The 17705-nt window shown below is 33.9% G+C and overlaps 1 protein-coding gene across 4 annotated transcripts in view; it reads right to left on the bottom strand.

The window, feature by feature from the left end:
• Positions 1–17705, bottom strand: part of LOC103602411 (kinectin-like) — a 31324-nt gene that overhangs the window by 2826 nt on the left and 10793 nt on the right. For 2 of the 4 annotated variants that reach the window (XM_008586815.1, XM_008586818.1), the window contains 10 exons: positions 16391–16480; positions 10748–10828; positions 9783–9872; positions 9568–9660; positions 8676–8747; positions 8357–8440; positions 8107–8190; positions 5822–5905; positions 3644–3736; positions 2718–2838 (listed from right to left, as the gene is read on the bottom strand). In XM_008586815.1, coding sequence (XP_008585037.1) covers positions 2718–2838; positions 3644–3736; positions 5822–5905; positions 8107–8190; positions 8357–8440; positions 8676–8747; positions 9568–9660; positions 9783–9872; positions 10748–10828; positions 16391–16480 — 892 coding nt within the window. The remainder of the gene's footprint in view (positions 1–2717; positions 2839–3643; positions 3737–5821; positions 5906–8106; positions 8191–8356; positions 8441–8675; positions 8748–9567; positions 9661–9782; positions 9873–10747; positions 10829–16390; positions 16481–17705) is intronic. The other 2 variants (XM_008586816.1, XM_008586819.1) reach the window with 1 other exon arrangement.

Genomic DNA, 17705 nt, shown 5'->3' on the forward strand with positions numbered 1-17705 from the left:
GCAGTGGCGCTCCCGCCGAGGGTTCGGATCCCACATACAGACCGGTTCCCGCTCACTGGCTGAGCGAGGTGCGGGCGCGACACCGAGGGTTGCGATCCCGTTGCCGGTCCCGGTCCGGTACAGGAGCAACACTGAGGGTTGCGATCTGTTGCCGGACACGAAAAAAGACAAAAAAAAAAAGGAAAAAAATAAATAAATAAAAATAAAAAAATAAAAAAATAAAAACAGCTTTCCCCTCATTGGATATGTTTAGCATTATCTTAAACAATTCATATGTACTTGTAGTGTATAATAAAAAGAAGAAATAAATTTCTTGACATCAGATGTTAACCTATTACCTATGTTCTGATGATTAAGAAATTTATATTTTCAATTTAACATCCAGTAGTAGTTTTAAAGTACAAAGTGGGAGAACATATTGAGCAAAACTGATAGCTGAGGATAAAAACGGCAATACAAACATTTAAAGGGTATAAAGAAGAGCTATGGAAATATGTAAGGAGGAGTTATCAATGTCAATGCTGGATAGAGCCTACAGAAGGAAAGAGTTCAAGTGTCTAGTGGACCTCTATTTTCATACAATCCATCTTATCATTCATGATATACTGTTGTCAACTACTCTTTCACTCGCCAGATTTGGACTTATGTTCATCAGCTGACAAAAGAAACTTGTGTTATCACTTAGGGAAGCTGCCTGCCAACCAACAGTTCGGTTTTAGCTCGGTTATCAAGATACACATATTTACTTTAAACAAATCACTAGAATTTCATAAATCAAAAAGAAAAAATCTGAAAAATAAAAGTGTTATTACCAATGATTAGTATAAGTCTCAAACGTAATACAATTATAGCAAATGTGCAAACAGGCAAGCCAAAAATGGTTCATAAGACTTAAAACCAGTACACCATATGTTTAGGAAGAAAAAGAAAATACCAATAAATATCTATGAGATGTTGGGGAGAGAAAATTGACATGGTCTAAAGGCAAGGGGTAATAGGCAATCTTATAATTTTTTAAACTCTCTAGAAATAAAGCCCTTCCATTATAACACAAAGGCCTATTGACTAACTTCAGCATATTTAGCATATTTCCTAACTACTTTCTGGTATCTCGTTATATGTAAAGGAAGGGCCTATATTAGATCTACCAATTAGGAAGTCATTAATGACATTAGCAAAAACAGTTTCAATGTAATGGCTGGAAGAGAAGCCTTTCTACAGTGGACAAAGGAAATAATAAGTAAGGAAGTAGATAACTGAGAATAGTTTCTCACTTTAAAAATCTCTGTTAAATAATGAAGTAAAAAATTATGGTGGTAACCTGAAGGAAGTACAATATTAAAATAGGATATCTGAATACATTTTAAAGACTGAACATAAGGAACATGTGGAGAAAGTAAGGCTGAAGTCATGGGAAGGTGAGATAAAAGAGTTTTACCCCTTGAAGCAGGAAATGAGGTAATTTCCTAATTTGGGTAAGGCAGAAAATGAGGCAGAAGTTTGACTCTGGGAACTGGAGAGGTCAGCTTCCCAAGGATAAAAGATTAAAAGAAGGTATAATTTTGCTAATATTTTAAAGAATGAGCTGGGTTTATTATGTGGAAAGTCTTCCTAGAGATATCTAACCTGAATTAGCATATGTTCTCCATTAAAATGCTAAAGTAGGCCAGAGGATAATCATTCCATAAAAGTGAGACTGAATGTTCCTGTAACTTTAAAATGGAGGTCCACCCCAACTTTTCCAGAATATCTGAACTATCCCTGAGGCTTCTGTCTAGCCATCACAGTCTCCTGTGTAGGGGTTCTGAAAGGGACAATTCTGAGATGAGTTGCCTCTTTGGGTCTCTAGTACACCGTGATTTTTTTAGAGCAAATAGTCTCAAAAGAAGAATACCTGAAATATTTAGTGCATATTCAAATACTCTTATTACCCTAGGCAATGTGACTTCAGTTATAAAACAGATAAAATCAGCCAGCTGTCAAAAAAAAAAGCACCAAAAAACAAACAGGAAAAAATCCAGATAAAAAACCAAAAACAATTCACCAGCTGGAATACAGTAATTTTTAAATGCTAACAAATCTGAGCTTTCCAAGGTAAGACAGGCAATAAAAAGCTCATAATATGATTTGGTTAATGATGGGTTTACTTATCATCAATTAAAACTCTCACTTCAGAAGTTGAAGAATGGATTTCTTAGATTTACCTATAAAAGCAAACTTAAATAAAACCCAGCTTCCAATTTAAAGAAATTGTTTTTGGCTTGATTTTCAGTTCAGCAATATTACCTCAGTAAAAATGTTATGGGGCAGGCATACACTGGTCACACAGAAAATTTACCTGAACCTAATATCAGAATAGAGTAACAAAGCAGTTATGAACAAAACCCAGGTAGCCAAGTTACAAGACAGTCTGTTTGATAAAAAGGTCAAATGAAGCAAAGATAAAGGGTTTCTTTAATCCCCCTTACAAGCAATAAAATCTTCAAAACATGCACAAGATAAAAATAAAACTCCAAGAAAGCTAATGGTTATCATCTGGAAGTTCTGACACAGATAAGGAGGGAATGTTTCCTCTAGTGAAATAAGAGTTTCCTTTATTTATGGTCAATACACATTACACAGACACAGACACACACACACACACACACACACACACACACACTCACTTACAATGTCAATTACCCATAAATAGACATCAGTACTTCAGTTATCCTTACCTAAGACCTGGTAGTGTTCTTTCTCCTTTGTGAGCTGTTGGTTTACTGCCTCAAGCAATTGCTGTAACTGTGTTACAGTCTGATTTAGACTTACAGACATTGTCTCCTTCTCAGAAGACTCCTGAAAAGAAGACAGAAGCAATGAAAAATTCCAAATACAAGGACAAAAACAGAAAATATTTTATTATTGTTTTAAATACAAACCTGAATCAACAACAGCAAAAACCACGTAGAGAATAATACTTGCTAACTAGTGGTGCAAACTGGTTGGCACTAAAGAAAACTATGTTATAAATATAGTCACTTGGCCACAAAAGGAAAAGTCTAGAATCTATGAATATTAGAAATAAATCCATTTTTCCTTTCAGAAAAAAAATCTTGCCCAGCAAAGGAGAGCACATTCATAATAGTAAAAATAACAGTTAACATATATCGAGCTCTTATTAAGTGCCAGGCCCTGTTATAACTGCAACCAACTATTCTAAGTGTTTTATATATTAACTCATCAAACCCCCCCAAGATAGAATATTATCACTGCCTTTTATATTTATAGATGGGGCAACTAAAACACAGAGCAGCTAAGATTGCCCATGGTCACACAGCTAAGAAGAAAGGCCGGAATTCAAACATAGGCCATCTATCTCCAGAGTCTACACTCATAATAAACAGTACACCACAATATGTGTGAACACTAACCTTAAAATTAATATAACATCTCACAAGCTAAAGTGAAAATACACATCAATAAAAACACTGCATTTTAGAGATAGGATATTTTGAAAACAGGATGACCTTCAGATAGGAGTACAACATAACTGATAGTAGCACATTTTTCTAGACAGACATGGATCTTGTATGTTTTTATTCTTCACATTAGCATACAAGGTAATTTAGCACAGAGATTTGGAGTTAAAGAAAATACATACTGTTTCTAGGGAAACATCACTATTCTCAATAACAGTAGTGTCTCCAGCAGCTTTTACTATTTTTGACTGGATAAGATCCAGTGACTGTTGAGCCTGTAATAAAAGCAATATGGTAGCTACTAAATAATACAACTGATAAATACATACAAACAAGATGCGTGATTTTGTTACATATTTTGTACAAGATTAAAGCACCTCTCAAAATACAGTGTAAAGTTTTTTCCTCCAAAATGAAAATAGTTTCATCCCTCGCCAGATTATAAGAACATGTACTCACTGTTTTAAAGTTCAAACAATACAGAAACTGTAAAAAGAAATTAAAAATAGAAATAACCACAGCTGATAGTTAGGTTCATATTATTCTAGAGTAGGGGTCAACCAAAATCTGGCCCACAGCCTGTTTTTGTCCAGCTTACAAGCTACAAACGGTTTTTAAATTTTTAAAGGATTATGTTAAAAGAAAGCAACAAAGAAGAATATTCAAGAGAGAGAATACATGGCCCACTAACCCTAAAACGGGATTTGCTGACCCATAGTCTAGATCCCTCTCTGTGCATATTATATGCTTACAGAAAACTGGCAGAAATTTTTATATAAATGGGCTTTAACAAACATGTCGTTTTATATTTATCTGTTTTACAAAGTATTTTGTTAACTTTTTTCAGTCAATAAATATTTACATGCATTTCCAACTGAGTGTTGCACAATATTTCCATTGCATAGATATGGGACAGTTAACTATCACCTATAATTCCTATTTAGGCATCATAAATAACATGGAATGTGTGTATCTTTGAAGACCTGTTTAATATCCTTAAAGTACTTTCTGAGAAACTACATTCCTAGGCTAAAATTGCATGTTCTATATTTTGATCCAGAGGTCAGTAATTAAAAACCATGCATCACGTAAACTGACTGCTCAATCTTGACAGTGTACCATAATATCTAGGTTTGTGCTCTAAAACAAATTTCCTAAGTTCATATTTTATCTACATTAAAATAATGTGAAGTACTTCTAGATTCCTAGACATATGCAGAAGCATACCAATTTTAAGCTATAAGCATACAGAACCAACAAAAATATTTCTCTCAGTTTTTTAAAATGTAACATTTTTTTAAAGAAGATATTTTTAAAAAATCTATTAGAATATCAAATATTTAAATGTTTAACAGTATCCAATATTGATGAGGGTACAGGGAAAGAGGTACTCTCATACTCTCATCAAAATACTACTGAATTTTGGAGGATTCAACTTACAAAACCTATCAAAAGTTAAGATGTGCATACCCCTTGATCCTGCAATTCCAAAAAAAAAAAAAAAGTGACACATTTAATTATTTTGTTAATGACTATCTCTCCCATAGGTCTAAAGCAACCTTGCTATAAGCATATATAAATTATACTATTAAAAATATCAAAACAGAATTACTAATAACCTGTCAATCAAATACAAAGAATAAAAAGTGCAATCCTGAAAATCACTCATTATATATGAGATAAGGAAAAATGTATCGATAAAAAATAAATAAATAAATGGAAGGAACAAACTTCTGAAACACCAGTTTATACATCTTTTAGTTTTAAAGATCAACAGAAATGTACTTTGTAAATGATTACACAGTCAAATCCCAATTTAAAAAGAATAGATGGATGTAACCAAATTTTTAAAAATAACAGATTAAATTAAATTTTTACTCTATACTTTATAAAGTAATCAATTATATAAATGTGATGAAATGAAGCAAATTAAGAATGAAAAAACAAGTCAAAAAGTTTAGTTTCAAAAAAGTAACTGTATAACAAACAGCTTAATTTTTTTTTTTCCTTTTTGTCTTTTTTCGTGACCGGCAACGGATCGCAACCCTCAGTGTCACGCCCGTACCGGACCGGGACCGGCAACGGGATCGCAACCCTCGGTGTTGCGCCCGCACCTCGCTCAGCCAGTGAGCGGCCGGTCTGTATGTGGGATCCGAACCCTCGGCGGGAGTGCCGCCGCGCTCCCAAGCGGCGCACTGTAGCAGTGCGCCACCGGGCCGGCCCCACAAACAGCTTAAATTTAAAACAAGTTAACAAAATGATGCAAAAGAACAAATCCAGAATTAGCAGTGTGTTCGCTTAAGGTTCAAGACACAACACTGGCTCAGGATACAGCATCTGCAGGACAAACAGTGTCTTACCTTATGCAAATCACCAGCTACTTTCTGTCTTTCACTTTGTTCAGTTCTAAGTTTTGTCAGTGTTTCATTCAACTGTGCCTTCAACTGTAAAACCAAAGGAACACCAGGATTAACTTAATTTGCATCCTTATTTGATTATGCTGATACCTCTAGGACTGAAGAATGAATGAGAAAGAATGGGACTGCTAACAGTTATTATGCACAGTAGATTAGCCAATATGCTGCACCAGATGTATAGAAAAGCTAAGCAGTGGAGGTTTCCATCTGTAAAGCTAAACATAAGAAAAGCTACAGAAATGAACTAGAGCTTAGAATAGAAAACTGCAAATGCAAAAAACCCCATCAAATTCCAGTAAAGTGCCTTTTAAAAGTATCACTATTCACAAAGTAGTTATTAAAATTATTCCAAATTAAAAGACAAGTAGAAATTTTACCAATTAGTTTTTAAAGGCTTTCTTAATCTATATGGTTCAATTAAAAAGAGTCAATTGTGTAATATTTTAAAAGACATTGAATAGAAGATTATAAATCAAGTAAAATGAAAACTACAAAAATTTAAATGTTGATCATACTTTAAGACTTCACTAAAGAAAGCAGTGCAAGACCACACTGGCCTAAGTTATACCAACAAGAAATGTCTTAAGATATACTACTCAATAACCAACTTGTCAAAAGTTATAAAACCCCAGTGCCAATACATAATGCTGCTTTCTCTGACAAAGGTTCTGATTAAATATGAAAAAGGGAAATGTTCTATATTGCAAAAAAAAAAATAAACTTTCTTATTAAACTCATCAACTGTTTTTTGCCTCCCACCCACAGGCATAACTTTCCAAATAGTTCTGGAAACTCAAATGGGGGAAACATAAGACACTCACATTTAAAATTGGAGGGAAAATTAACGGGGGGCATTTCACTTGGAAATTTTATTTGGGAAACTCTATTTAAATACCCAAATAGTTTCTGCTCCTTAATTCTGAGTTTAATACTCTACACATCAGAGAAGTTAATGGTTTTGCCCAAGAATACACAAAGTATGTATAGGCAAACATAATTATTTTATCTTAAAATGTGGCAACAGTTATCCTGAGCAAAGAAAGAAAGAAAGTAAATACCACTCAAAATGGTCTCTTGACAGAAGTAGAAGAGCAAAAAAATACAAAGAGAGTATCAGGCTGAATGGAGATGCAACCAAAATCCTGTGGCTTTGATGTTACTCTTAAGTCAGCCAGTGAGCACCAAAGGTAAAAAAATAAAATCTCCGACAACTGGTTAGAAATGATTTTTTAAAAAATACATTACAGGGTAAGGGCTTATAGCCATGGCATATCACAGTCCTGATCAGTAAAACATCCAGCAAATGCATTCTTAGAACTAGTCTTACATTGCAGTGGGAATGAGTTCAATTGAAGTAAAACACTGGTAAATAAAACAAATATTTCTTAAGAGGTGTGTGTGGGTGCGTAAGGCTCTATGTGTATATCTTATAATAGCCCTACTCTGAAAATTGACTCCCATAAATCACTACCAAAAGGTAGAAGACCAACCATAAATGAATGAATTAAGAAGTTTTCTTTGATACATGTATTAGTTCTAATGAGAACATTTCAAACTGGGCCGGATTAGCTTTGGGTAAGAAGAAAACTTAATGTAATCTCTCTAAAGTTTATTCAGGTATTTTTGGAATACAGGGTACCATATGTCTTAAGACACTTATCTAACTCTATCTCTAAGTCTATAATTTTAGGATTACTGTGTTCTAAACAATATGTTGATGACAGACAATTTTAGAAGATTTTTGTTATATGTAATTTATAGAAAGACAATTAAAAAAAGAAACTGATTGGATTACTGCCGTTGAATGAAGAGTTATATATCTTTAACCTTCAATAATTTTCTCCCAGGTTAGAAAGTAAGAAGCCCAGTTAACTAAGACAGTCTGAGAAGATAATCTTCACAACTCAGGCAATCATTGTTTTGTTTCTTTATTCAGCGAAAATAATGCTGTTTGAGAAATTAGGCTTTGTCAAATACTGAAAATTTTGGAAAAGAGCTGGAAGCCAAACATGCCATTGTTAGGAGCTAAGAAAAGAAGGATCATCATAGGAATCAAGAAAAGAAAGAACACCTTAGGAGTCATCAGAATATAAAGATTATCTTAAACTTACAAAAATGCCAAGCTAAAGATGTTAGCAAGGAAAAAAAAAGTTTGGATGGTTTCTCCACATGTCAACACAAGTGTTTTCAGAGCCTACTTGATACCCAGTGGAGAACAAGCTTCTTACCAAATTTAGCTCTTCATTCTGTCTTACTGCTTCAGAATATGAATCATCAAGTTTTTTCTGCAATTCAGTCAACAGATCTTTCAGCTGCAATGAAGTTTAGAGTTTAAGATTGATCTCCTTATGATATCCCATGTTTTGTTTGCTACTTGGAAGCTCTGCCACAAACAACTTGTACTGAAATACTTTATCACTCTGTTATAAATTTAATTTGAATTGAGAAGCAAGATTGAAAAAATTCTGTTGTAAATACCTCTCTGACTTCTGTAACATAGGTAGATCGTTCAATTTCTGCCTTCTCTAGTTCCATTTCCAAATGCTCTCGTTCTCTTCTCAACTAGCAATGCAACAAGGAAGGAAAAGTTAACACACTTAAGATTTCCTTTCATAATGTTTCCCCACTATGGAAAGTTATGACTTATAAATATAAAACTATATCAAGTCAAAGACTACCTAAGACATTAAGAGCGTAACTGTATTAGATAAAAATAATCTTAAAACACAGATCTTCAGACAACGCTGAATACTAAAAGTGAGTCCCTAGATCACAAGTCAAAGATCAAATAACATACATTTTCAACATCTTTATTTTCTCTTCTTAATCGCTCTAGCTCTTGTTCTGAAGACATGAATGACAACTGCATCTGAAATGTGAAACAATTATACGACCAAGTAAAACAGCAAGAATACAGAGGTTTTTACTTTATAGAATTTTGAATCAATTAAAAGAAACTTCATCAATCTTAAAATGGATCTAATTTAAAGTCATACTGAATTTTAAAATATGTAAAAAGTAAGAGTCACTTTCAACTTGATTTAAATTTTGGTCAAAACCTACTCCATTTGTGTGATACTATATAGTAAGCCCAACTAAAAGTGCTTAATTTTGTTATTAGCAATTAACTGATAATCAGCTGTATTTAGTCCCCAAATACATTAACATACAATACCATCAGCAATCCTAAATTCTGCACATGTTGACCAAAGACATTAAGTAACAGATGGCACTCTTTACCACACCCAAGTAAATGGGAGAAAGATTAAGACTACACAGTATCATTTAGACTCTATGAAGAGAAGAGTAGCTTATTAACTTTCTCTTGAATACTATATCATGGGTTAAACATCAATATTTTAAAACTAGTTTTGAACCCAGAATTCCTTACCTTATGTCCTCACATAGTAGTTCTATAACTTCCAAAGTACTTTACATTCTACATCATTACCCTTTAGTCATACTCTAAACCAGTGGTTTTCAAACTTGGGTGGGCATCAGAATCACTGGAAGGCTCACACAGATTAAAACAAAGATTGCTGACGCCCCAAAACACGTTTCAGATTCAGTAAGTCTGGGGTGGAGCCCCAAAATGTGCATTTCTCACATATTCCTAGGTGATGCTGATGCTGCTGGTCCAGGCCCCACACTTTGATAACCATTGCTCTAAACTCTTCTTTTTTAAATACCTGTTTAATAGTCTTTTGTGACTCATCAACTTTAACTTTCCATTTATTTTCTTCTTGCTCCACACTTCTCTGCAGCTTCTGTAAAATTCCTTCCTATAGACAGAAGTACAGTTGTTTTGAAAAATTCATGTTCTAATACCAAGATAAGCTATTCAGGCCATGAAGATAAGTTAACGATTTGAAAATAAAAACGTAGATTAAAAATCATTTCCTACTGTTTCTGCAAGGACGGATTTATATTTTTCACACTCTAGCTGTAACAATGTGTGCATTTCATCAGCTTCTTTCAACTTGTGCTCCAGAATCTGTAAAGAATGAAATAGAGAAAAATCCTCTAATTTTACCAGAAAGTTTTGTGCTTTAAATAAACTTAATGGTATATTATGATTAATGGTTTCCAACTGTTTTATAATGAAACACTACGTTTCAACCTTTCTAAGTAGCAATGAAGTTCAATGACCTTTTTGGCCATTTGATTTTCACTAATAAAACTCTTTAAGTCTGCTTACTAAAAAATATATTTCACAACTCAATAATAAGTAGGCTTGCTGCTCTTTAGCTAGATGGCAAAATCAAAGCAGACTCACATGTGAAGGTCACAATGGCTGTGCTACACACATGGAAAATGGAATTTTATTCATGTCACTTGAGATACAAGAAAATGACAATAAATCACCCCCACCCCAATTTCAATAACCGAGGATAAAAACAAATCCCGTTCCTGAATACTCCTAATGATTTATCTCGGGATCCTTCAGCAAACCAATTAGATTCTACCTACCTATCTCAAATGATTTTTTTTTTTTTTTTTTGGCAGCTGGTCAGTACGGAGGATCTGAACCATTGACCTCAGTCTTATTACACTGCACTCTAACCAACTGAGCTAACCATCCAGCCCTTATCTTTACTTTTTTAAACCAGGCTAAAAAGAGAGTAAGAGAGAATTAAATATTCAGTATGGCAAATGTTAGCTTTGTACAAAAATCAAATGCAAGGAAGATCAACAGTATTTCCAATAAAATTTATACAAAATGAAATCACCTTCTTACACTTTCTCAAAAGATCATTATTCTACCAGTAATATATCCCTTATCTTCCTCAAGCTCATGAAGACAAATTCTGATTTACACCTTTTTTCTACGTTTGGTTAAAATACAGATAGTTCACTTTTTGAACTAACCTTAACTTCCTCCGAACCTGAAGTTCCAGCCACACATTCTTTTGCCTTCTTTTCAAATCCATGCAACCATTCACTATAACTCTGTGGGAGAGAAAAGTCAAAATCGTCAGTTTCCAAAAAAAAAATCTGAATAAGATTGATCAAACTTTTCAAAGAAACCTACAGAGACAAACACCACTCAGCAAGAAATTTCAAAGAGGGATATAAATGTTGCATAAGTTGAACATGACCCAGTCTTGAAAATAAACACTAAAAATATACCTATGAGCTACCATCAAATAAAATCTTATAACATGACCAAGAATATTTTGCAACTGAATTCTGGAATCACAGGTAGAAGACATGGGCTCAAATCTGGCCTTCTATCACTTACTAACATCAGGACTAGTAAACTCAATCTTTAAAAGACAAAAAACCCAGCATAAGTAATTTTTTAAAACCTTTTCTCAGGTAAAATAGTTCTTGAAAACTAAGTATTTTGAGTTCATAAACTTAAAGTTTAACTGAAGATCTACTCAGAGGATTTCAAATTCTATGAAGGTGGCTTCAGAGATTCTGAAAAATACTTCAAATTAAGAAATATGTATTATGAAGTATTTTAAAAATCATAATGAGAAATGATATGCACACACATTTACTTGTTTAAATCCAACAAAAACTCGATTTGTGCTGACAGGTTGGCTGATGTAAATAATGCCTACATTATAGTTTTAGCCATTATTCTAAACTTCAGAATAAGTTACTCTAAATTTTTGATGGTATTTATCTAAATTTTAAACTTATTTCTTAGATACTTTAGATGAAATTTCCTCTTATTCCTCATCTTTGGTTTAGAAAAGAGAACTTTCATGAAATTACTATTAACTGCTATAATAGAAAGCTTTATGTGGCTGAATTAGGATTCCCTATAAACTATCAAATAAGAATAAAAAATAAAAGTGGATGCTGAGATCACCACATAGCACAATATCATTAATATCAAATTAGTTTTAAAAGCCTCTCCATTTAAAAAGTGTATTCTCAGATTATAAGTTTGAACCAAGACTAAATTTATACTATTAAAATCCTCCTTAACAGCTTCAAATATTGGAATCCAACATAAATTAAAATCAGATGAAAGGCTGACTTAGTTGCTTAGTTTGTAAACCTCCCTCCAGTTCATATACTTTAGATCTCTTCTGTGCTGATTTGCTTAGCAAAAAAGCAACAAACAACAAAAAAATTATATCATATATAAAAGCCCTTCTATATCCATTATGTTAATTTAAATGAAGTTTATTGCTTTCTTATCTTATAAAGTAAATAGTTTATTATTCTCATATCTTTAAAAATCTAAAATGTTAGACTCTAAGTAGCACATAGAAAGTTTAACATATTTCTTAAATATAGACTACATACAGAAATATTCAACTTTTAACAAGTGTATGAAGAAAAACCAAATAATATCAGCCACTTCTTATGGTAATTTATAAATATTAATAGTGTCAAAAGATGGTTATTGAGGGTGGGTAGTATTGCTGTTAAGAATGAATTTTTTTTACATTAAAAAGAAAACTTTTACTAGTGATGATCTTACATTCAACTTAGGAATAAATCTGTGAAGAACAGAAATGATCAATCATTAACTCTCTTATTTCCATTAATAAAATATAAAGTAGAAATAAACAAAAATAGGTTATGGCCACATAGGAAAAAATACAAAATATATTGAAAGCAACCCCTTCTCCTAGGTTCAATGTAAGAACAGCACTAGAACTGACAGTATATCTACCTGTGTATTCAGTGCAAGATATTTCATTAGTTCAACTCAAAGTGGTAGAGAGTTATTTAAACTGATCAAACCCGAATGTATCCCTCAATATTTACAATGAAGACAAAAGAATTATAATCTAAAAGAGCAAGTAGCTACACATAGAGCAGGTCATTAAGTTTACTTACATCACCCTAGCACTCACATCTAGAGGAGTAGAGCTCCTTGGGGAAACAGTTGATTACAGGTTTGGGGCAAGAACTGTATACAATAAATCAGGATCATCTTCTCATACCACAAAGCATAGAGGCTATCAAAGCTCAGCAGTGTTACATAAAAAGGATTCAGTAGCCAGCCTAAATAATCTCCAAAGACAGACAAGCAGGCATTACAGACCTCCTGATAGAAGTGCATAATGTCACCTATGAAGTGGTCTTGTCCCCACCCCACACCCAAAATACTCAGACTGGATCTGACCAGGCCTCTACTGACTACCAATTTATGGAATACACAAAGGACAGAGGAACATGCTGACACCACAGGGATGTAGTCAGCTAAACCCAAACTGTGGGCAATTTCATAGGAAAATGACCAGGTTTAAAAAAAACAATTGGGGGGGGGGGCAGTTTGGTGGTGAGAAAGAGAGGGGAACAAGTAGAAGAAAAAAGAAGATCTAAGAGACATCTAAAACCAGTCATGTGTTGACCTTATTTGAGTCCTGATTAAAACAAACTAGAGAGCATGCACAGGGTTCTAGGCAGGAGCTAAGGGCAGCTCCCTCTACCTGGAAGCAGGCAAGAAGCAGAGCACACCCAGGTCCTAGGCAGGAGCTGAGGGCAGCATCCCCCACCCAGAAGCAGGCAAAGAGCACACTGAAAACACCACTTCCACACAGGTGGCCCACCACGGCCACGACTGCCGCAAAAGCAGCTCGACACCACAGCAATAGCTACAGCCACTGTGTAGGCAGCACTGACACAAGAAGGGTCACCAGCAGAGACCAGAAAAAGAAGAGGACATCTCTCTTCTCAAAGCCCACTCCAAAGTAACAGAAGAAGCAACTGCTCTACCAGATGACCAGACATCAACATAGAGATACTGGAAGTATAAAAACCTAAGAAAATATGACACCACCAAAAGAATACAGTAATTCTCAAACATCAGACCCTATAAAGCAGGAAACCCTTGAAATGACTGAACAGGGATCCCGAGCAACAATCTTTTTTTTTTTTTCCTTTTTGTCTTTTTTCGTGACCGGCAACGGATCGCAACCTTCAGTGTTGCGCCCGTACCGGACCGGGACCGGCCACGGGATCGCAACCCTCGGTGTTGCGCCCGCACCTCGCTCAGCCAGTGAGTGGCCGGTCTGTATGTGGGATCCGAACCCTCGGCGGGAGTGCCTCAACGCTCCCAAGCGGCGCACTGTAGCTGTGCACCACCGGGCCAGCCCGCCGAGCAACAATCTTAAGGAAACTAAGTTACAAGAAGACTCAGTTAGACAACATAATGAAACAAGAAAAAAAAAAAATTCAGGACTTGAAAAAGGAACTTTATAAAGAGATTATTAATACCTTTAAAAAGAATGTAGCAGAACTCATGGAACTGAAAGACTCACACAATGAAATAACACGACTAAGAGCTTAAGCAGCAGGCTAAAATAAGCAGAAGAAAGAATCTCTGATCTTGAAGAAAGTCTTTTCAAAATAACCCAGGTAGACAAAAGAAAAGGAAAGAAGAATTCTAAAAAATGAAGAAAATCCAAAAGAGCTAGCAGACAACCTTAAGCACACAAATACTTGAATCATGGGTGTTCCAGAAGTGTAGGAAAAAGGAAAAGGCATGGAAAATACTTGAATCATGGGTGTTCCAGAAGTGTAGGAAAAAGGAAAAGGCATGGAAAACCTATTCAACAAAATAATAACAGAAAACTTCCCAAGTATAGGGAGAGTCATGGACACTCAGATTCAGGAGGCTCAAAGATCCCCAGATTCAACCCAAAAAGATATTCTCCAAGATACATTACAGTCAAATTAGCCAAGCTCAAAGACAAAGAGAATTTTAAAAGAAGCAAGGGAAAAGTGTCAAGTCCCTATAAGGGAGCCCCTATCAGACTAACAGTAGACTTCCCAACAGAAACTCTACAGTCCAGAAGAAAATAGGATAATATATTCAAAATACTAAGAGAAAAAAACTACCAGCCAAGAGTACTATACCCAGCAAGGCTATCCTTCAGAAATGAGGGGAAAATAGTGCATTTTCCAGAAAAACAAAAACTGTGGGAGTTCACCACCACACAACCAGCCCTACAAGAAATCCTCAAGGAAGTCCTGCATCCAGAATCTGAAAAATAATAAATCACTACCCTGAATACACAAGAACAAAACCCACTGGTAGAACAAAAATGCAAACAAGAAAGAGAAAGAAACTAAATCTCACCAAAAAACCTTAATGACAATATAATAATGCCCCTGTTTTATTTCTGATTTTAGTAATTTCAGTCTTCTCTCTTTTCTTCTTGGTTAGTCTAAATAACGTTTGCAAATTTTGTTGATCTTTTTAAAGAATCAACTTTTGATTTTGTTGATTTTCTCTATTGTTTTTTAATTCCCTATTTCATATATTTCTGCTGTAATCTTTGATTTTGGTTTAGTTTGGTCTTCTTTTTCTATTTTCTTAAGGTAGAAGTTTACATTACTAATTTGAGATTTTTCTTACTTTTATTTTCCTCTAAGCACTGCATGAGCCCTGTACCCTATAAATTTTGATGTTGCACTTTTTTATTTCAAAGTACTAATTTCCCTGTGATTTTTCTTTTAACCCATTGTTTAATTTCCACACATTTGTGAATTTTCTAAACTTCCTCTGTTATTGTGGTCAGAGAACATATTTTCTATGATCTTACTCCTCTTAAATGTATTAAGACTTGTTCTGTGACAAAAAAAAAGGTTATTATCTGATTAAAATAGACAATTTATATAACAATTGCAGAAATGCAAACATTGACTAGATATACAAAATTAAGAACTTTTTTTAATGTAATAGTATTTTTTAGGGAATTCTTATCTTTTAGAAATAAGTATTAAAATATTTACAGATGAAAACTCTTGATGTTTGAGTTCCTATAAAATAATCTAGGAAGTGCAGGGTAGGAGGTAAAACGGTATTGTTTATGTATTGATAAATGCCATCCACTGCTCATTGCTGAAGAAGGAAATAGGGTATACTGGGCTCATTATGCTATTCTCTCTCCTTTTGAAGATGTACACAATTTTCCATTAAAATTTTAAAAAGACTTATACCACCATTTTAGGAAACTCACATGCACACTCATTGGCCTTCTCTGTCCTCAAACATTTACTGTATTAATTCTCTGAACCAAAGTAACTTTTTTCTCCCACTTAAAACATGTACAACCTCAGGAAAAGCAAACTGTTCTATATTATCTTCAAGACTTTTGCTTGAAGAATAGACAGACAAAATCCTGAGTTTTGAAATATAGAGAGCCTGGTTCATACTATCAAATACATTTAACAAATAAAATGTTGCAAAAACTAAGAAGCAACTACTTAAAATTAAGTTCTACTTCAAATAAAGCCATTAAGAACATCATCAGTTTTACCAATCTTTAAGAAACATTCCTTTCCCAAATATGATGTTAATAAATCCTCTAAATAATATGCCTCATATGTAAATTTCATAGAACATAACAAAAGTATGAGGTAAATAGATAGAAATGAATTTTGAACTAAGTTATTGATCTTAACTACTCAAAAGCACCGTAGGTTAATAATGGAAAAGGTTAAGCAATCAGTGCACTATTGAAACAAAGTGTTATTCACAACTTTCTTGTATAATGATAAGATGTCATGTTAAAAAAAATAAATTAGTCTTACCAAATTAGAAGGGACAGACACCTTTGGAAATAATTTTTTGAGAACTTCTTTAGCCTCCAGCTCAACAGCTTCCACATGTTGTTGTCTTTCCTAAAGCAGATAAACCAAATCAAAATTACAAGATTATAGAGTTTTTTTAAAAAAAGAAAGAAAAGAAAAACTATGGTCTTTTAAGCTCTAAGGGAGGAAAAAGTCAATGAAAAAAATTATTTTAATACTGACAAATGTTAAAATTTCCCATTTTAAGATATTAAAATGCTTCCACAAGAAAAAATCTGCAAAATCTCTAAAGCATCCTAAATAGCAAATAATGTCTCATTAACCAAGCCAAAGCAATATCTGATAATATGGACATTTTCCATGGCATTAGAAATAGAGTGATTTTCCTCTCCAGGAACAATTCAAAAAGAAACACACACAAATGCAAAAAGGAGCGCGCAAACACACACACACACACACACACACACACACACACACACACTCTTCCTACAGCTAAAACTTTATAAACTACCTGCACTAAAAAATATGTATGTGAGCAACATAACTAGGGCTTATTGGCTGGTAAATCTTTACAAAAAAATGTATCACTGATGGACTATAATACCATGGGATTAAAATGCCAACTTTCGTATTTCAAGCTTCCAGGTCAGGTGAAACTACTTACACTAAACAAAACAAAAAGGACCATCAACATTTGATGGGTGGTAGAAATGGGAAAAAGGAAAGAAAAGAAAGGAAGATTGATGGCTTATTAGTTCACTAATGTCAAGCATCAAGAAGACTAATTGACACTTCTATATGAACTCCATCAGCTGTAAATTTAAAGGTAAATATTATAAATGTATAAATCTAAATTTGCTGATTTTAAATCCAAATCTAAGGAATATCAGTTATGAACTTAAAACCATGGTTTGTCAAAATTAGAGTAATGACTTAATCACAGGCCAGAAAAAATCTAATGTTCAAAATGTCTCTTTAAGATAAAAAAAAAAGACACCTATAAAAATGCACATCTAAACCAAGCCAAGAAAATCGTACCAAAACAACACTCATGAAGTTCAACAGGTAACAAGAAGGCAAGCAAGCTAGCAACAACTCAACCATACCTTTCCCTCACCATTTATATGTGATCTTGAAATCTATTACTGACTTAAGCTGCATACACTTCAATTTAAGAAACTCTAATTACATGAAAATCTAAATTTGTACAATAAAAAGCTGGAGATTTCATAATATTCTATGCACATGAAAAGTTTTTACTTTACTGAGGATTACTGGCAGTATATCTTTTTTTTTTTTTTTTTTTGTCCTTTTT

The sequence above is a fragment of the Galeopterus variegatus genome, unplaced genomic scaffold (assembly GCF_000696425.1).
Source record: "Galeopterus variegatus unplaced genomic scaffold, G_variegatus-3.0.2 Scaffold4131, whole genome shotgun sequence".
Taxonomy (NCBI): Eukaryota; Metazoa; Chordata; class Mammalia; order Dermoptera; family Cynocephalidae; genus Galeopterus; species Galeopterus variegatus.